The 20,463-nt window shown below is 38.0% G+C and overlaps 1 protein-coding gene across 1 annotated transcript in view; it reads left to right on the forward strand.

The window, feature by feature from the left end:
* LOC126292032 (nascent polypeptide-associated complex subunit alpha, muscle-specific form-like) overlaps positions 1 to 20,463 on the forward strand; it is a 397,943-nt gene that overhangs the window by 373,297 nt on the left and 4,183 nt on the right. Inside the window, exons 20-21 of the mRNA XM_049985825.1 lie at positions 5,223 to 5,348; positions 13,728 to 13,794. Of these exons, the coding sequence (XP_049841782.1) occupies positions 5,223 to 5,348; positions 13,728 to 13,794 (193 nt within the window). The remainder of the gene's footprint in view (positions 1 to 5,222; positions 5,349 to 13,727; positions 13,795 to 20,463) is intronic.

Here is a 20,463-nt window from a genome sequence, read left to right on the forward strand (position 1 = left end):
ATTACCACCTCCTCACAGTATATTTTTTTCCTTGTAGAGCTTTGCCTGTAAAAACTTTTCATTACACAGAGACAATGGTGAAAACAAAAGAACAGAAAATAGTCAACACATTGAATTGAAAAGTCTAAATTTGGCGCAAAAAGGAGCTTTTTACTCTAGCATTAAGCTGGTTTACACACTCTCACCACGCATCAAATGTCTGCATAAATAACTACCAAAATTCAAACAAATCCTGAAAGTGTACCTAATACAGGGATCTTTTTATACAGTCAACAAATTTAGGAGAGAAAATGAATACTACCACTAAATTTGCAATTCTTTTACAAATACTTTTTATCTCACTATCATAGATATATAATAATTTTGTTTTCAGTATTCATGAATGTATTTATTGTATTGTTTAGCTTACTTTTGCATCCCCTGTATATTGCAGATTCTTCCTAAATGTACCTCAGTATTATGTTAATTGGAAATATGTTCTGTACTTGATATCTTATCTTCATTGTATCTTTTATTGCATTTATGTAAAGTATTCTATATCTGATCCAGACTCAGTGCACCTTAATAGTCTGTTAACTGGATGTAAGTTCCTTATTTGACGCATTATTTACGTTGTATCTTTTGTAGTATTTATGTAAGTTATATCTGAAATATGCCCCCCCCTTTTCCCCCCTGCCCCTGAACCATAGACCTTGGCATTGGTGGGGAGTCTTGGGTGCCTCAGCAATACAGATAGCTGTGCCGTAGGTGCAGCCACAACGAAGGGGTATCTGTTGAGAGGCCAGACAAACGTGTGGTTCCTGAAGAGAGGCAGCAGCCTTTTCAGTAGTTGCAGGGGCAACAGTCTGGATGATTGACTGATCTGGCCTTGCAACATCACCCAAAACGGCCTTGCTGTGCTGGTACTGCAAACGGCTGGAAACAAGGGGAAACTACAGCCATAATTTTTCCTAATGACATTCAGCTCTACTGTATAGTTAAATTATGATGGCATCCTCTTGGGTAAAACATTCAGATATCTGGGTGGGGACTGTTCTGGAAACAAAAATGGATTTTACAAATCGGAGCATGGAATATCAGATCCATTAATCGAGCAGGTAGGTTAGAAAATTAAAAAAAGAAATGGATAGGTTGAAGCTTGATATAGGGGGAAATGGTTAAGTTCAGTGGCAGGAGGAAAATGATTTCAGGTCAGGTGAATACACGGTTATAAATACAAAATCAATTAGGGATAATGCAAGAGTAGGTTTAATAATGAATAAAAAAATAGGAACATGGGTAAGCTACTATGAACACCATGTTGTTGTCATTTTGTTTGTTGTGGTCTTCAGTCCTGAGACTGGTTTGATGGAGCTCTTCATGATACTCTATCCTGTGCAAGCTTCTTCATCTCCCAGTACTTACTGCAACCTACATCCTTCTGAATCTGCCTAGCGTACTCATCTCGGGGTCTCCCTCTATGATTTTTACCCTCCACGCTGCTCTCCAGTGCTACATTTGTGATCCCTTGATGCCTCAGAACATGTCCTACTAACCAGTCCCTTCTTTTTGTCAAGTTGTTCCACAACCTCCTCTTCTCCTCAATTCTATTCAATACTTCATCATTAGTTATATGATCTACCCATCTAATCTTCAGCATTCTTCTGTAGTACCACATTTTGAAAGCTTCTATTCTCTTTTTGTCCAACCTATTTATTTTCCATGTTTCCTCTCTACTCCGACCATCATCAGTTATTTTGCTTCCCAAATAGCAAAACTCCTTTACTACTTTTAGTGTCTCATTTCCTAACCTAATTCCCTCAGCATCACCCAACTTAATTCAGCTACATTCCATTATCCTCGTTTTGCTTTTGTTGATGTTCATCTTATATCCTCCTTTCAAGACACTGTCCATTCTGTTCAACTGCTCTTCCAAGTCCTTTGCTGTCTCTGACAGAATAACAATGTCATCGGCGAACCTCAAAGTCTTTATTTCTTCTCCATGGCTTTTAACTCCTACTTCAAATTTTTCTTTAGTTTCCTTTACTGCTTGCTCAGTATACAGATTGAATAACATAGGGGATAGGTTACTACTCTGTCTCATTCCCTTCCCAACCACTGCTTCCTTTTCATGCCCCTCGACTCTTATAACTGCCATCAGGTTTCTGTACAAATTGTAAATAGCCTTTCGCTTCCTGTATTTTACCCCTGCCACCTTTAGAATTTGAAAGAGAGTATTCCAGTCAACATTGTCAAAAGCTTTCTCTAAGTCTACAAATGCTAGAAACGTAGGTTTGTGTTTCCTTAATCTTCCTTCTAAGATTAGTCGTATGGTCAGTATTGCCTCATGTGTTCATTATGAACAGCATAATGAACACATTATTGTAGCCAAGATAGACACAAAGCCCACACTCACCACAGTAGTACAAGTTTATATGCCAACTAGCTCCAAAGAAGATGAGAAGATTGAGGAAATGTATGATGAAATGAAAGAAATCATTCAGATAGTTACGGGAAACAAAAATTAATAGTCGTGGGGGACTAGAATTCAATTACAGGACGAGGAAGTGAGGGAAAAAGTAGTAGGTAAATATGGATTGGGGGAAAGGAATGAAAGAAGAAGCCATCTGGTAGATTTTTGCACAGAGTATAATTTAATCATTCATGAAAGAAGGTTGTATGCATGGAAAAACCTGACGACATCAGAAGGTTTCAGATTGATTATATAATGATAAGACAGAGATTTCAGAACCAGGTTTTAAATTGTAAGACATTTGCAGGAGTAGATGTGGACTCTGATCACAATTTATTGGTTATGAACTGCAGATTAAAACTGAAGGAACTGTGAAAAGGTGGGATGTGGATAAACTGAAAGAACCAGAGGTTGCAGAGATTTTCAGAGTGAACATTAGGGTAGAAGAATGGGTAGCTTTAAGAGATGAAATAGTGAAAGCAGCAGAGGACCAAGCAGGTGAAAAAGATGAGAGCTAGTAGAAATCCTTGGGTAGCACAAGAGATATTGAATTTAATAGGGGAAAGGAGAAAATATAAAAATGCAGTAAATCAGGCAGGTGAAAGGGAATACAAACATGTAAAAAATGTGATCAACAGGAAGTACAAAATGCCTAAGCAGGAATGGCTAGAGGACAAATGTACGAATGTAGAAGCATATATCGCTAGGGGTAAGACAGATACTGCCTACAGAGAAACTAAAGAGACCTTTGGAGAAAAGAGAACCATCAGTTTCAATATCAAGAGCTCAAATGGAAAACCAGTCCTAAGCAAACAAGGGAAAGCAGAAAGGTGTAAGGAGTATATAGAGGGTCTATACAAGCGCAATGTACTTGAGGACAATATTATGGAAATGGAAGAGGATGTAGATGAAGATGAAATGGGAGATATGATACTGCATGAAGAGTTTGACACAGCACTGAAAGACCTGAGTTGAGACAAGGTCCTGCGAGTAGACAACATTCCATGAGAACTACTGACAGCCTTGGGAGAGCCAGTTCTGACAAAACTCTACCATCTGGTGAGCAAAATGTATGAGACAGGCAATTCCTTCAGACTTCAAGCAACATATAGCGATTCCAGTTCCAAAGAAAGCAGGTGCTGAGAGGTGTGAAAATTACTGAACTATCAGTTCAATGAGTCATGGTCACAAAATACTAACATGAATCCTTTACAGAAGACTGTAAAAACCGATAGAGGCTGAGCTCAGGGAAGACCAGTTTGGCTTCTGGAGAAATGTGGGAACATGTGTGGCAATACAGACCCTGCGACTGCTCATAGAATACAGGTTAAGGAAAGATAAACCTATGTTTATAGCACCTGTAGACTTAGCGAAAACTTTTGACAATGTTGACTGGAATACTCTCTCTCAAATTCTAAAGGTGGCAGTGATAAAATAAAAGGAGCGAAAGGCTATTTACAATTTGTACACAAACTAGATGGTAGTTATAAGAGTCGAGGGACATGAAAGGGAAGCAGTTGTTGAGAAGGGAGTGAGACAGAGTAGTAACCTATCCCCAATGTTATTCAATCTGTATAATGAGTGAGCAGTAAAGGAAGCAAAAGAAAAATTTGTAGTAGGAATTAAAGGGATCAAGACAGACAATTATAATGACTAGTGACAATGATCACAAACTTGTACACTGGTTTATGCCATTTTCAGGCTAATCCAAATTGTTTTTGTCTACACCGAACTCCAGTACTATGCTATACTGCTGACAAATACTGTCATAAAATACTTCCTGACACTCAACTTTATATTTAGTGTTAGCAGATTTCCCTTTGGCTGTAATACAAATTCTTGCTATTGCCATTCTGCATTTTATATGCTCTTTATTTCAGCTCAAAATTATATACCGTAATATGATTTTACCACAGATATCCTCAGCATCACATTTAAAATCTTAACACACTGTTACTTGTTGGATCTCATGTACCACATGCTCAGTGTACACACTAAATAACATAGGAGATATGCTAAATCCTGTTTCACTACCTTCACAACCACTGAACCCCTTCCAAGCCGCTCTTTTTATTTATTTATTTTGTTATTTCATGTTCATGGATCCAGATACCAAGCAAATCACGAGGACATGGGATGTGTCAAATTGTACATATTTCAGATGCTGCTGCTGTGGTCTTCAGTCCAAAGAATAGTTTGATGCAACTCTTCATGGTACTCTATCCTGTGCAAGCCTCTTCATCTAATAATAACAATAGTAGTGGTAGTAGTAGTAATTGACAAGATATAGTGTAGCAAGACTTTAAATGTGTTTCAGAGAATGGCTGTGGCCAAAATGCCTTAAGGTGTACAATTAAAAAAATAATAGTCAAGATGGACAACTATATTGAATTCACATAAGAAGAGAACAGAAGTTTTTGAAATGTTGTGCTAGACAAGAGTGCTGAAGATTAGACAAGTAGATCAATTAAATGATGAAGTGATAGTGAACTGAACTGAGGAAAAAAGAAGTTTAGGGCACATCAAGGGGCTTTAAGGAATTGTCAATTTTGTAATGGAGGGGTGTGTGGAGCTAAAAACTGTAGAGGGAGATCTAGTCTCGAGTACAGTAAGTTACTTCAAATCGACGTACATTACTGTAAGATTAAAACACTCGCACAGGATAGATTACCATGCACAGCTGTGTCAAAACAGTCTTAACAAACAACAACAGCAGCAAGAAGGACAGTGGTGCCTGATGCTAATTTGCTTACTTCTGCTCTGCCAACAGCAGCTGAGTCAGGGGGAGGTGCTGCCAGGAGCCGTGCGGGAGCTGCCGTGGTTGTGCAGCAGCCTCAGTGAGGGAGAGGTGGCTGGCCAGCACCGCTGTAGCAGGGTCCCCTCCAGCAGCCGACAGGTAATTCTGAATGAGTTGTAGCTCTGTCTAGTTGTGTTTATAACAATATTATGGAAAGGATGAGTCATAAATAGGCATGACAAAAAGACTGGCAAGCAAGTAAAGTTTCAGGCAGAAAGGACTTCATCAGATTTAGACAACATACATACACACACACACAGCTTCAGAAACGCAAATTGCATAAATGTGACTGTCGTCTCTGGCTGCCGTAGCCAGACTGGGAGCAGCAGCACACGGCGGGGAATCGATCTGGGTGGTGGGGGCTAAGGAGGAGGCCGGGGCAGGGCGGGGAAGGGAAGGCAAGGTAGCAGTGGGGGATGGTGAAGTACCGCTTGTGGGAGTGTACAGGGATGAGGTAGAGAGAGGGTAGGGCAGCTAGGTGCTCTCAAGAGGTTAGACAGCGGGCGGGGGGCAGCGGAAAAGGAGAGCAGTAAAAAGACTGTCGGTGTGTTGGCGGAATAGAGAGGTGTGTAGTGCTCGAGTGGGAACAGGTAAAGGGATATGTGGGTACGGACAATAACCAACAAAGGTCACGGCCAGAATTATTACAAGACTGCAGGAAATACTGCAGGCAGAGTTTCCACCTGTGGATTTCAGAAAGGCCAGTGTTGGTAGGATGGATCCAGATGTCATAGGTTGTGAAGCAGTCACTGAAATGAAGAATATCATGTTGGGCAGCATGCTCGGGAACTGGGTGGACCGCTTTTTTCTTGGCCCCAGTTTGTCAGTGACCATTCATGTGGACAGACAGTTTGTTGGTTGTCATGCACACATAGAATGCAGCACAGTGTTTGCAACTTAGCTTGTAGATTGTGTGACTGGTTTCATAGGTAGCCCTTCCTCTGATGGGATAGGTGGTGCTAGTGACTGGACTGGAGTAGGTGGTGGTGGGAGGATGTCTTGCATCTAGGTCTCTTACACGGATATGAGCCATGAGGCAAGGGGCTGGAAGCAGCATGACGGCAAGTAGGCAAAACCCTGGTGAAGAATGTGATTCACCTTTATTTGAAAACCTAAATCTAACATGCATTTCAAGCATGTATCACTATGAGATTCTCATTTTCACAAACAGAAACCCACAACATTTTGAGGGCAACTGCTTCCTGCATCTGTAGAACGCTAGACATAGGGCAAGTTATTTGTTACCTACCCACAGATTAAAACTATACAAAAAAATTCCGCTCCGTATGGACATGAAATTTTTAAATAAAATATGGAATGAGAAGTGTGATACATATCTAAAAAATACTGATGGAGTCCTTAAAAAATACTTGAAAAGTAAATGCTATTATTGTGTTGAAGATTTCTTGAATAATAACCATGCAATATAGTGTCTATCTAAAAAAGTAACACCATATATATTATAACAATAGATTATTTTTTAGTGATATCATTGTAAAGTAATATCTATCTCAAGAAGCAACAACAAATACATTGTAACCTTAGATTGAGTTTACTAGTCTGTATGTAGTTTTAGAATTAACTAATCACCTATCTCACAATCTTTGATTGTAGAAGGCATGCTATCTGATAGCAAAAATTTTGATTTTGGTTTTGAACACTGTAGATACATTCATTAATTGGTGCCTCACAAAGTGTGCTGAAAAACATAATAGTTCCACTTAAGCCACCAGAATGTGAAAACACCTGTACCTTGTTAACAACGATTTCCATTTCTGCAGAGCTGCTCGTCCCATCTTTGGAAAGCCATATCAACTGAAACTTTTTCTCAGTGCTTTCATTACATTAATAGTTTCTGCAGTGTCACCTTTTTTCTATCTCTGATGAATACCTTGTATGCTGAACTCTCATTTTCTGACAGTCTTCTTGGTGTGTCCATGTGAGACTCAGTATCTCCGCTATATGGTGAGTAGCAATAATCTGCAGAAGATGGTCATTCATACCTATCTCTTTCAGAGCTTTGCACAGTTTTGTTCTAGGAACTTTGTTGTAAGCTCTTGCTTAATCTAGGAAGGCAATATGTAACTCTTTCCTTGCTACTGTAAATTTCTCCATTACCTTTGTCCAGGGGTGTGGGACACACAGCCATATGATATCTGAGTTGTTCTGCAATGTAATGTTTATTGGAGCTGTAGCCAACATACATTGTAGAGATTGAGTCAAATCTGTATCACAAGCATGGAAAAGTATGCCTGTCTAATAACTAATATTTAGCAAATTATAATTCTGAACAGCAATATTCTGGGATTATACAATATTAAATTACAGATTTGCTTACATCATCTATCCTGTATATATAGTTTTAGAATTTATTTCTCTCACTTTCAGGGACATATTTTGTGGTTTGTCTAAGCTACATCCCATTTTGTATGCAGTCTTACATTGCAGTTAGTGATACATTGTAGTGCACATAAAATCATTTCTGCTACAGAAACAGTTTTCTATCAAAAATGTTTTGAGGATTTTTTCCGAAAATCTTTCTCAAGTTGGAAGTAATTTTTTTTTTAAGTTTTTGGTCCTATATAGAATGACTTTGATGTGAATTGTATGGTGCTTTGTCTGGTCCATGGAACAAGTTCTGTTTTGTTGTGTCATGCCTCAATACCTTGAGTACTGAGAACATATTTGAATGTAATGTTGTATAGGAATTCATACCATTAATTCTTAAGTGCTTTAAATACTGGCCCACATGATTATTCCATTTAAATTTGGCTAGCATTCTTATTTACACATTTCTGCTCTTTAAATACTCTATTAATACGTGTTTTGGATGTACTTTTCCACAAAAGTATGCCATAACTTAATGTAGAATTAATTTTTGCATGGTAAGCTACTTTCATAGCATTTGTCTCTTTTTACATAGCTGAGTTTCTTTGGCATGTATATGTTTGAGCTGTTTTTTCCACTTATGTGTGCTACATGCTTATCTCAGTTTACAGTTTCATCAGTCATTATGCAAGGCTGTTTCTGTATGTGGAGTTTATCCAACTCATTCATCTATGCAAATTTAGGTATCTTTACTTTTGTGATGTTTGATCCAATATTCAAGAAATGGCTTAGGGCTGTTTGCTATGATAATTTATTTAAGCAAACCTTTGAATATAAATATTTACTTTCAAGTTGGCTTTCATTCCCAAATTTTTCAATGTTCTTATCCTTGAATAGTAGAATTGCATCACATGCATAAGTACTTATATTGGTATAATTAACAGTGTTTGGGTTGCGATTTCTGTCAAACCTATAGGTCTTAACAACAAACAGAAACTTTATGCACTGTTTGTTTATCATTATTATCATTATTATTATTAACCCCAGTGACAAAATGAGGACATATGGCCAGCATCAGGAATGACACCACACTATTTCTTATAAATGAAAATATCCAGTGTCGTCTGAAGTTAGCAGACCACACCACTGCATGTTGCTTCCACCCCTGTGCTAGCAACCAAAATTACTGGCACAATCTACAGCTGAGACAGCTTGTTTTAATATGACTTGTGTTGTCATTCATATGGAGACAATTGAGTCTATGTAATTAAAAAGTATGTTTTGAACCAAATTATCACTTACACAATTTACTATGACTATGGAGGTGAATTTAAAGCGTTTTGGTCTATATAAACAGAATTTGAGTAGTATCACAGATTTCCAGCTCTGTTCATGTACAAATCATGTTTATTGTGTGAACTGGATTGTCATGGGAATGGAAGTGCTGAAAACATACTAAAACAAGAATCACTATAAAATTTTAAAATTAAAATTGCACAGAATATGGATGATATGTACATCAAATGATTCCATTTGTTTAATAGGGCATAAGTCTGGAATCTGATATTTTGGAGGAAAAGTATCTTGAAAGTAATAGATGAATTTCATTGATGTTTTAATTAATATAATGGTAATTGAAACATTACATTTAGGTGAAATAAGTTACCTGTAATCAGATTTTTGATCTCATACTTCAACTGAGACACCCAATTCATGAAATCTATCCTCCATGAAACCTATTATTTCACTGTGAATGAGAGCTGTTTCCTTACTTTCAATAGGTGGCAGTAATCTTCTAAAAAGGAAATGAAAAGTGAAAACCTGCATTATATGATTACAACTAATAAAGTAAGTGTAAGTAATCAGACTGAAACAAAAAAGATGGACAATTTCAAGCAACTCGGTATTCTGATCAGAAGTATCTGTTATGTTACAACAGAAGTATCTTCTACCACGTGAAACTTTAGGTTATGATGAATGAAGAGGCTTCTTTCTGAATCTCTCAGTTAGTACACAGTGAGTGAAACTGACCAGAGAGAGTGGAGAATTCAACAGAATTATATTACATATATATATGGTAGTATTTACATCTGACCTAGAATAACATGAAGAGGCAATGATACCACATGAATCGAGTTTTATCCGTGTATTATACAAGTCCTGCCATTGGCTTGTCACTGGATCCAGTTAACTGGTGAATTAAATATACTCAACAAGAACAATATCTAACTGACACTATTGTCTGCAGTCAGTACCTCTCTTTCTCACCTACACGCAAACCATATACCACTCAATCCTGAACAGCATTTTAAACAGCACTGTGGTGTGAAATGTTGTCACAGAAAATGAGCTGCTTTGTATTGCAACAGTGACAGCTGGTCAGTGTTTGTCATCTAATATTCACAAGAAAAAAGATGGGAGTTGAATTTTGTTAAATTGTTTTGTTACACTTCTCCTCGAAACTGTAGGCTATGCTACAGAATACATTAAATTTTTAAACACCACTAAGTGTTACGAATGATCATCCCTCTGACTCTGCAATCTGCGATTGACTTGGTGGTGTCTACCAAAGCTCAGAGCAGTGACTGCAGAAAAATTCTGTTCCAGTATTGGGAATCACACCTCAGCCTCCTGAGTGAAAGGGTTCCTAACCACTTTATTGCTACATTTTTTTATATTATCAATAGCAGTCCACTGAAGAATCTATCTGTAATAAGTAAAACATGCTTTTTGTTTTATCCTTTGTAGTATTATTTTATACCTTTCCACTGCATTATACTTTATTCAAATTATGGAATCAATATTTTAGTTCCAGTCTCAGTTCCATACCCTGCATTCAGAAACAGTGAAAACTGCATGTATTTACATTTTAATTGGTACTGAAAAGAAGCATTCCAGAAAGGTTCTCTCCAGTCTGTGTTCAACAAATACGTCTTAAAGTCTTCAATTCCATTATCATTTATTACTGTTGTGTGTTCGCTACAGGTGACTTTCCAATAGCAATGGATTTAAGTATAGTGCTCATAGGGTTATGCTTTTGAAAATTGTTGTTGTTGTTGTGGTCTTCAGTCCTGAGACTGGTTTGATGCAGCTCTCCATGCTACTCTATCCTGTGCAAGCCTCTTCATCTCCCAGTGCTTACTGCAACCTACATCCTTCTGAATCTGTTAAGTGTATTCATATCTTGGTCTCCCTCTATGATTTTTACCCTCCATGCTGCCCTCCAATACTAAATTGGTGATCCCTTGATGCCTCAGAACATGTCCTACTAACCGGTCCCTTCTTTTTGTCAAGTTGTGCCACAAGTTCCTCTTATCGCCAATTCTATTCAATACTTCATCATTAGCTATGTGATCTACCCATCTAATCTTCAGCATTCTTTTGTAGCACCACATTTCAAAAGCTTCTATTCTCTTCTTGTCCAAACTATTTATCGTCCATGTTTCACTTCCATACATGGCTACACTCCATACAAATACTTTCAGAAACGACTTCCTAACACTTAAATCTGTACTTGATGTTAACAAATTTCTCTTCTTCAGAAACGCTTTCCTTGCCATTGCCAGTCTACATTTTATATCTTCTCTACTTCGACCATCATCAGTTATTTTGCTCCCCTAATAGCAAAATTCCTTTACTACGTTAAGTGTCTCATTTCTTAATCTAATTCCCACAGCATCACCCGACTTAATGCGACTACATTCCACTATCCTCATTTTGCTTTTGTTGATGTTCATCTTATATCCTCCTTTCAAGACACTATCCATTCTGTTCAACTGCTCTTCCAAGCCCTTTGCTATCTCTGACAGAATTACAATGTCATCGGCGAACCTCAAAGTTTTTATTTCTTCTCCATGGATTGTAATACCTACTCCAAATTTTTCTTTTGTTTCCTTTCCTGCTTGCTCAGTATACAGATTGAATAACATCAGAGATAGGCTACAAACCTGTCATACTCCCTTCGCAACCACTGTAAAGAATTCACGTTAGTATTTTGCAGCTGTGATTTATTAAACTGATAGTCTGGTAATTTTCACATCTGTCAACATCTGCTTTCTTTGGGATTGGAATTATTATATTCTTCTTGAAGTCTGAGGGTATTTCGCCTGTCTCATACATCTTGCTCACCAGATGGTAGAGTTTTGTGAGGACTGCTTCTCTCAAGACCGTCAGTAGTTATAATGGAATGTTGTCTATTCCCGGGGCCTTGTTTCAACTCAGGTCTTTCAGTGTTCTGTCAAACTCTTTATGCAGTATCGTATCTCCCATTTCATCTTCATCTACACCCTCTTCCATTTCCATAATATTGTCCTCAAGTACATCGCCCTTGTATATAACCTCTATATACTCCTTCCACCTTTCTGCTTACTCTTCTTTGCTTAGAACTGGGTTTCCGTCTGCTTTTGAAACTTTTAATTTCACTACCTGGAACCCTGTATACTGAATTCATTGAATTTCAATTTCTGTTTCACAAGTTTCAAAATGCTTATTACTGCAAGACATGAGAGTATCAGTGCTTTTATATTTGATGCTTATCTACAGTACTTTCATAGACAGTGATGGGGAGATGAAGCAGCCAGTCATTTGACAAAAGATAATATGCAGTGACATGCCTTAGACGTACTTTAAATGCAACAAAGAGAAGTGCATACCTGTGGTATGTGTGCCCTATTACTATTATTAATAATATTGTTTCATTTGATTCTTTAAAGAGCTTTTTTCTTATCTTCTCAAAACTTCTTTGTTCTGTAACTACTGGTCTATTGACATTCTATTATCAATGCATTTTTTAGTTTCAGACTTCTATCCATTGTTGACATGATCCTGTTGGAGTCAGTCTTCTGCCAGAATTGTGTCCTTGTAGTTTCCAGAGAGTCAACAGTGATTTCTTAGAGATGCTTCTGGATGTTGAGTAGCCTTCATGGTTTGGTTTTTCAGGTCCCATTTATGATGCAGAATATTTTCTTGGTCAATTGTGAGTCAGACATTTTTGCTATATGTTCAAGAGTTTTCAAGCATATTTACCATACAGTGAATGAAACCTTCGGTCATGGAATACAGTTGTCTCAAACTTTTGCACATCCAGTTGTCATCTTGGATCTGAATATTTTCCTCTGTACCTGTTATTCCATTTTCTCACTGACAATAGCATCTATGGTTAACGATGATGTCTCAGTTGCATAAAGTGCCTCTGGGAAAATTAATGTTTTCTGGTGACATAGTTTGGCTTTGGTGGAAAAGGGAGGGGGGGGGGGTAGGTGATTTGTCAGAAGTGATCAAACAGCGAGATCATCAGTCTCATTGGAAAGGATTGGGAAGGAAGTTGGCCATACCCTTTCAAAGGAACCATCCATTTTCCTGAAGTGATTTAAGGAAATCACACAAAACTTAAATCAGGATGATCATCTTGTGATGCAGTTCTTTTTGTTATGTCCGTGCTTGCTGTGAAAATGGGGTGAGATTCCACCTTATGCAAGACACTTTTTTTTCTTGTTTTGTTTCGCCCATACATGTTTCAGCACTTTTGTGCTATCTTCAGTAGGTTTTTTTAAAGAAAGTTAAAAATAAAAATTAAATCCACTGAACAAGGCACAAAAGTTCTGAAACATCTATGGGTGAAACAAAGTAGGAAAAAAGGTGTCTTGCATAAGGTGGAATCTCACCCCACTAAATCAGGATTGCCGGACAGGGGATTGAACCGTCATCCTCCTGAATGCGCCACCGTGTGCGGTAGGTGGAAAAGGATTTCCTATTATAAATATTCATTGCCATTTTGTAGGCTTTATGTACTTTTTGTATATGAGTTTTCATTGCTCACCTTGTCATTGCCAATGTTCCTGACAGTTTCACCTTAATGCTTGAAGTGTTGAACATCAGAGCCGTTACCACAATGAGGCTACATGTTTGGAGTCCATGTACTGTTTTGTATCACAAGAGATTTGCAAGTCAGCTCTGTCAGCAATCTCATGAAATTTCTCAGGTATCACCTTGACTTTTGTCTGCTTTTATTGGAAAAAATTTGCTGATTTTTGCCCATGATTTTGTACATTTGCAGAACATTCTTTATTAATATTCTTATGTATGTAAATATGTCACATGAAACAATGTGTCTACATTTGTGAGTTTGATTTTGTCCTCTGTGTTATGCAGGCAAAGGCTGTGCCAGACAGATTTGTAGCAACTTCAGCTGCTACTGTTGACGGGAAAGAAAATGGAGGTGAGTCATTTTTTCAGTGCTAAGAAATGTGGCAGTATAGCTTGTTTGCCATTAGATTAAACTATATTTGACCAACACCAAACATTCATACATGCTGTGTGGATGAAATGTAGTTGTAGCATAGAGAGCACAGGATTTGGAAGATCAATTGAATGAAAAGGACGATGACTTGAAAATAGGTTATAAGATGAACATAAATAACAGTGAAACTAGGATGGTGAAAATAATCAAATTAAGTCAAATGACACTGAATGAATTATTTTAGGAAATGAGGCACTAAAAGTAGTGGATGACTTTTGCTACTTGAGCAACAGAATAATTGGTAACAGCAGAACTAAATGGGATATAAAAGGTAAATGACCAATACCAAGGAAATGTTCACGAAAAAGAAAAATTTGTTAATGCTGAATATAAATTCAGGTGTTAGGAAGTCTTTCCAGAAAGTATTTGAAGAGGTACTGAATTGAATGAGGGAGAAAAGATTTTTATAGTACAACTTAATCAAAGGAACTTGAATACAGTAATCAGTTTCAAATGAATATATTTTGCAATAGTTATGCAGAGATGAAGAGGCTGGCGAAGGATATATTAGCATGGAGAGCTGGTTCAAGCCAGGTTTTGGACTCTCTTAACTACAACTACACACCAGATGAGAGGTAGGTTTCTAAGGAATTATTATTATTCATGAAGAAAAATATTTTCATTCACTTTAAAAAGTCAACTAACACAAGGTCCAGATTTAGTGTCCTAAAGCACTCCAATTTCTCAGTGAGGTTGAATATGGCAGCTAAATGTAGTTATTTTGTGCAAAATGTCATATCTATGACTTTTTATTAGTCTCTGAGATAAGTGGTATAGGATTTTTGTTTCTATATAGAATGGAATACTGGTTAATGTCGCAGCTGACAGTGACATATGAGGCTGTGAGAGGCTGCCCCCCCCCCCCCCCCCCCCCCCCTCTCCACCCTTCCGCTCCAGTCAATGAGTTCTTGTTCCAAAACATGAATTCATAGATCACAGATAAAAAAAAGTCTGCTGGAATGAACAGATTGTTATAGGGACACAGTTGTGTTTGGAATATTCAGGAATTTAATAAAGTAACTGGAAACAGTCTTGTATACATCAGAAACCCGTACTTTGAGAATCTGCAACACCTAGGTACATTGTTAACTCCAGGCAATACACGTTATACTTAATCTTCATTATTTTAATATATGTTAATTTACAGTTTTTTGGTCTCAAGTTCTTTCACATATTTCATGACTTCAGTTCAAGAGTCCGCTAAAATGTTCCTGTATTATTCATTTGCATCATTGTCCTCAATATTTGTGGCATGTAAGTAAATAATGAGTCAAGTACCAAAGAATGATTATTTGGGTTATTGGTGAAATTCTGCTGTAAATGCCAAGGCCAATAACACATATTCGATACAAGCACCAGAACAGCATGGAAAGTATTTTTTTATAGCTGTTGTAAAATGACACTCGTGCCTAACACCAACGTTGATGTTCAAATAATGAGTCGTGCACCAATTCTCTGTTCTCTGTGAGTGTCTTGGGATGCTCTTGTGTGAACTGCTTACAATTGAAGTATCTCTGTGGTTTGTTTGCAACAATAGGGCATTGCTGAAGTAATTATTACAAATACATAATATACAACATTGCAAAATAGAAAGGCAAACTGAACCAAAATGGAGAGATGAAGGTAGTGCTGAGAGTCAAGGAAAGACACTACTCAATGAAGGAAAGGAAGATCCTTGAAAAGCCAATATTGTGCTTCCAGCAAAGTAGGCTCCCGAGCACCAGCAGGGCTTGACTGTCATTTTAACATTTATTACAAGGCTTGGACTCAACATAAGTAATGTTTGAGGTTTTAATGAGTTTAATAACTGCTTGCATAGAATTATTTACTCACCTACGTAGATCTAGATAAGTTATTTCAAAAATCTTATTATATATACTTCTCATTCTTTCAGGTTTCCTATAAATGTCCATTTAACTGCAGACATCTTTTATGTGACCCAAAATTTAAATTGTTGAATTATTTCTACTCACTAAAAGATACAGCAAAGCACAATGCCTATGCAATGTCTCATGTACGTGTTTGTAAAGTGAAGAGGCAAAGGTCAAAAGCAAATCACAGCAACAAAACTGCTCAGCTGTCTAGGTGGTCCTGATCAGCCAGTAATACCAAAGAAAGAAGAAGTAACTATGTGCCACACATTGCCTGATGGTGAAGGAGATGCAATAAGGAACATTTTGTGAGGTTCTCTGTTTGACCGAAAGAAGAGTTCAGATATTAACACAGCTGAAGTAGAGTGGTGAGATTTTCTATAAAGAAAAGTGAAAATATTGGACAAAACACTGGAAGTATACAGAATGAGAAAAACTAATTGTTGACCATATTAATGTCGTACAGATGCAAGAAAGCCATTGCTTGAGGAAAATCAGCTGACAAAGAATACTTATGTGAAGCCTGGCTGTTTTTCATTTATTCAAAGAATTTCATAACCAACACTAAGACCATAAAATCACAAACTGCCGTATCCCTGTGGAAGAGCCAGGTGCCAGTCTTGCCCATCCCACCCATGCAGCAGTTCTGTCAGAGATTTATGCTACACCATCAGGGGCTGGACCACCTGTGAAAGCAGCCATGTCATTTAGCACGTCTGCCACAATCATTGCACAGCTTTTTATAATGGTATGACTACCAACCAGCTGGCCACCAGGATGAACTGCCAAACTGTGGCCAAGAGCAAAGTAGGTGACCCTGAGGCACAACATGCATCTGAACATAGCATCCTTGATTTCAATGGCTGCTTCATTCCCAAGCCATCTGGATGTTCCCCTCACCAACAGTTTTTCTGAATTGTGCAGATGGAAGTTATCCTTAAAACACATCTTCCTGTCCCTTAATTATCCTGGCCTCAACTCACAGTAACATACTGTCCCCACATCCTCCACTGAACAGTCCCCACTGCCTCTGCCCTATTAACTCACCCAACTCGTCCCCATTCTTGTCTCCTGCACACTTTGTTTGCCAGTGCACTTGCTATCTTTCCCACCTCCTTCTGCTACACCTGTTGACATTCTAGTCCCTGCACACTCTGCCAGACAGTGTCCCCATCACCCATACACTGCTATCCCTTCCTTGCATGATAGCAGCACAATGGCCCGAGCTGCCGTAGTTGGTAGTCATGTGTGCATGGTATGTGCTTGGTTGTGTGTATGAATGTTGTGTGTTTTTATTTATCTGATGCAGGCTGTGGCTGAAAGCTTTGTGTAAGTGTTTTTAATTATGCCTGTGTGCATCTGAATGTGTCATCTTTACAGTAAGTAGCAATCTATCTTTTCGTACATTGTTGAAAATCTTTAAAGACAAATTCTCTAAACTAAAATTTCATAATTTGTCCAAGTTACACATGTTTTACACGCAATCTTCTTAAAGCCAAACTGAGGTGTGATCCCAGTAATAAAGACAATAAACTCCAGCTAGAATTCCAGTACCAAAAAGCAAAGAGAGCCGTGGATTCTGTGAAATCTGATGCAATTAGGAGTCAGGGGCCTAACTCAGAAACGTGTAGAGCTGCAACAGTTTTACAAAAAGCGATTTCACTTCCTCCATTAAGGCACAGTGAAAAGTTTTATTTACTGCAGCTCTCTGATCACAACTTTCACATTCATGTTGGTGATAATCAAACCTGTCACATTTCTCTGGCATGAGGTCATATGTGGAAGGTGCGAAAATGAAATTGGATCCTACATGCACAAAGCCTTTACATCATGACTTACTTATAAAAAGAAACTGATGATGTGGACTGACAACGTCTGTGGATAGAACAAAAATGATATTTCTTTGGGTTTTCTAAGAGCAAAGTGTTATTTTACGGAAACAGAACACATGTTTTTGCTGAAAGGACACACTTTTATATCTTCCAGTCATGGTATTGCTCACATTGAGAAATGAAAGAGGCTCACTGTGTGTGAAGTTCCAAAAGATTTAGTTTATATCACTGCAGCTACGCACACACACACACACACACACACACACACACACACACACACACACACACACACACACACACACACACACACACACACACTCAACACCTTTCATAGTGACTGTTAATCACATCAGCTGCTGAAAAACATATGATTTTGTACCTTTTTGTTCTTAAATGTACTAATGTAAAACAAAAATACATTTACAACAAGAAACGTATATCATTTTCGTGTAGCAATCCTCAACTTTGATAGTTCTTTTGTATAAGTGCTATACACATTTTGTGGAATAACACTCAATCAGTTTTTTGGAATTTGTCCCTTTTTTTATTTGCATGCTACATTGATTGTCCAATCAGACTCATTTATTCATTACTGTACCACAAATTATTCACTTATCATCCTCCGCAGCTTTCTACACATTACTCCACAACAATATTTTTTAATAATAGCATTTGGAACCATACCAATGTACATCTTTTTAATAATATTATGTATGATAACCCTCCCCTTCATGAATTATGGACCTTGCTGTCGGTGGAGAGGCTTGCGTGTCTCAGCAATATAGATAGCCATACTGTAGGTGCAACCACAACGGAGGGGTATATGTTGAGAGGCCAGACAAACGTGTGGTTCCTGAAGAGGGGCAGCAGCCTTTTCAGTAGTTGCAGGGGCAACTGTCTGGATGATTGACTGATCTGGCCCTGTAACACTAACCAAAACATCCTAGCTGTGCTGATAGAAACGAAGCCCACACCTACCACAGTAGTACAAGTTTATATGCCAACTAGCTCTGCAGATGACGAAGAAATTGAAGAAATGTATGATGAAATAAAAGAAATTATTCAGATAGTGAAGGGAGACGAAAATTTAATAGTCATGGGTGACTGGAATTTGGTAGTAGGAAAAGGAAGAGAAGGAAACGTAGTAGGTGAACATAGATTGCGGGGAATAAATGAAAGAGGAAGCCGCCTGGTAGAATTTTGCACAGAGCACGACTTAATCACAGCTAACACTTGGTTCAAGCGTCATAAAAGAAGGTTGTATACACGGAAGAAGCCTGGAGATACTGACAGGTTTCAGATAGATTATATAATGTTAAGACAGAGATTTGGGAACCAGGTTTTAAATTGTAAGACATTTCCAATGGCAGATGTGGACTCTGACCACAATCTATTGGTTATGAACTGTAGGTTACAACTGAAGAAACTGCAAAAAGGTAGGAATTTAAGGAGATGGGACCTAGATAAACTGAAAGAACCAGAGGTTGTACAGAGTTTCAAGAAGAGCATAAGGGAACAATTGACAGGAATGAGGGAAAGAAATACAGTAGAAGAAGAATGGGTAGCTTTGACGGATGAAGTAGTGAAGGCAGCAGAGGATAAAGAAGGTAAAAAGACGAGGGCTGCTAGAAATCCTTGGGTAACAGAAGAGATAATGAATTGAATTGATGAAAGGAGAAAATAAAAAAAAATGCAGTAAATGCAGCAGGCAAAAAGGAATACAAACGTCTCAAAAATGTGATAGACAGGAAGTGCAAAATGGCTAAGCAGGGATGGCTAGAGGACAAATGTAAAGATGTACAGGCTTATCTCACTAGGGGTAAGATAGATACTGCCTACAGGAAAAATAGAGAGACCTTTGGAGAAAAGAGAACCACTTGTATAAATATCAAGAGCTCAGATGGAAACCCAGTTCTAAGCAAAGAAGGGAAAGCAGGAAGATATTAGGAGTATATAGATGGTCTATACAAGGGCGATGTACTTGAGGACAATATTATGGAATTGGAAGAGAATGTAGATGAAGATGAAATTGGAGATATAATACTGCGTGAAGAGTTTGACAGAACACTGAAAGACCTGAGTCGAAATAAGGCCCCGGGAGTAGACAACATTCCATTAGAACTACTGACAGCCTTGGGAGAACCGGTCCTGACAAAACTCAACCATCTGGTGAGCAAGATATATGAGACAGGCAAAATACCCTCAGACTTCAAGAAGAATATAATAATTCCAATCCCAAAGAAAGCAGGTGTTGACAGATGTGAAAATTACCGAACTATCAGTTTAATAAGTCACGGCTGCAAAATACTAACGAAAATTCTTTACAGATGAATGGAAAAACTAGTAGAAGCCGACTTCGGCGAAGATCAGTTTGGATTGCATTGAAATATTAGAACACGTGATGCAATACTGACCCAACGACTTATCTTAGAAGCTAGATTAAGGAAAGGCAAACCTACATTTCTAGCATTTGTAGACTTAGAGAAAGCTTTTTACAATGTTGACTGGAATACTCTCTTTCAAGTTCTGAAGGTGGCAGGGGTAAAATACAGGGAACGAAAGGCTATTTACCATTTGTACAGAAACCAGATGGCAGTTATAAGTGTCGAGGGACATCAAAGTGAAGTAGTGGTTGGGAAGGGAGTGAGACAGGGTTGTAGTCTCTCCCCGATGTTATTCAATCTGTATATTGAACAAGCAGTGAATTAAACAAAAAAAAATTCAGAGTAGGTATTAAAATCCATGGAGAAGAAATAAAAACTTTGAGGTTCGCCGATGACATTGTAATTCTGTCAGAGACAGTAAAGGACTTGGAAGAGCAGTTGAACGGAATGGATAGTGTCTTGAAAGGAGGATATAAAATGAACATCAACAAAAGCAAAACG

The sequence above is a fragment of the Schistocerca gregaria genome, chromosome 9 (assembly GCF_023897955.1).
Source record: "Schistocerca gregaria isolate iqSchGreg1 chromosome 9, iqSchGreg1.2, whole genome shotgun sequence".
Lineage (NCBI taxonomy): Eukaryota > Metazoa > Arthropoda > Insecta > Orthoptera > Acrididae > Schistocerca > Schistocerca gregaria.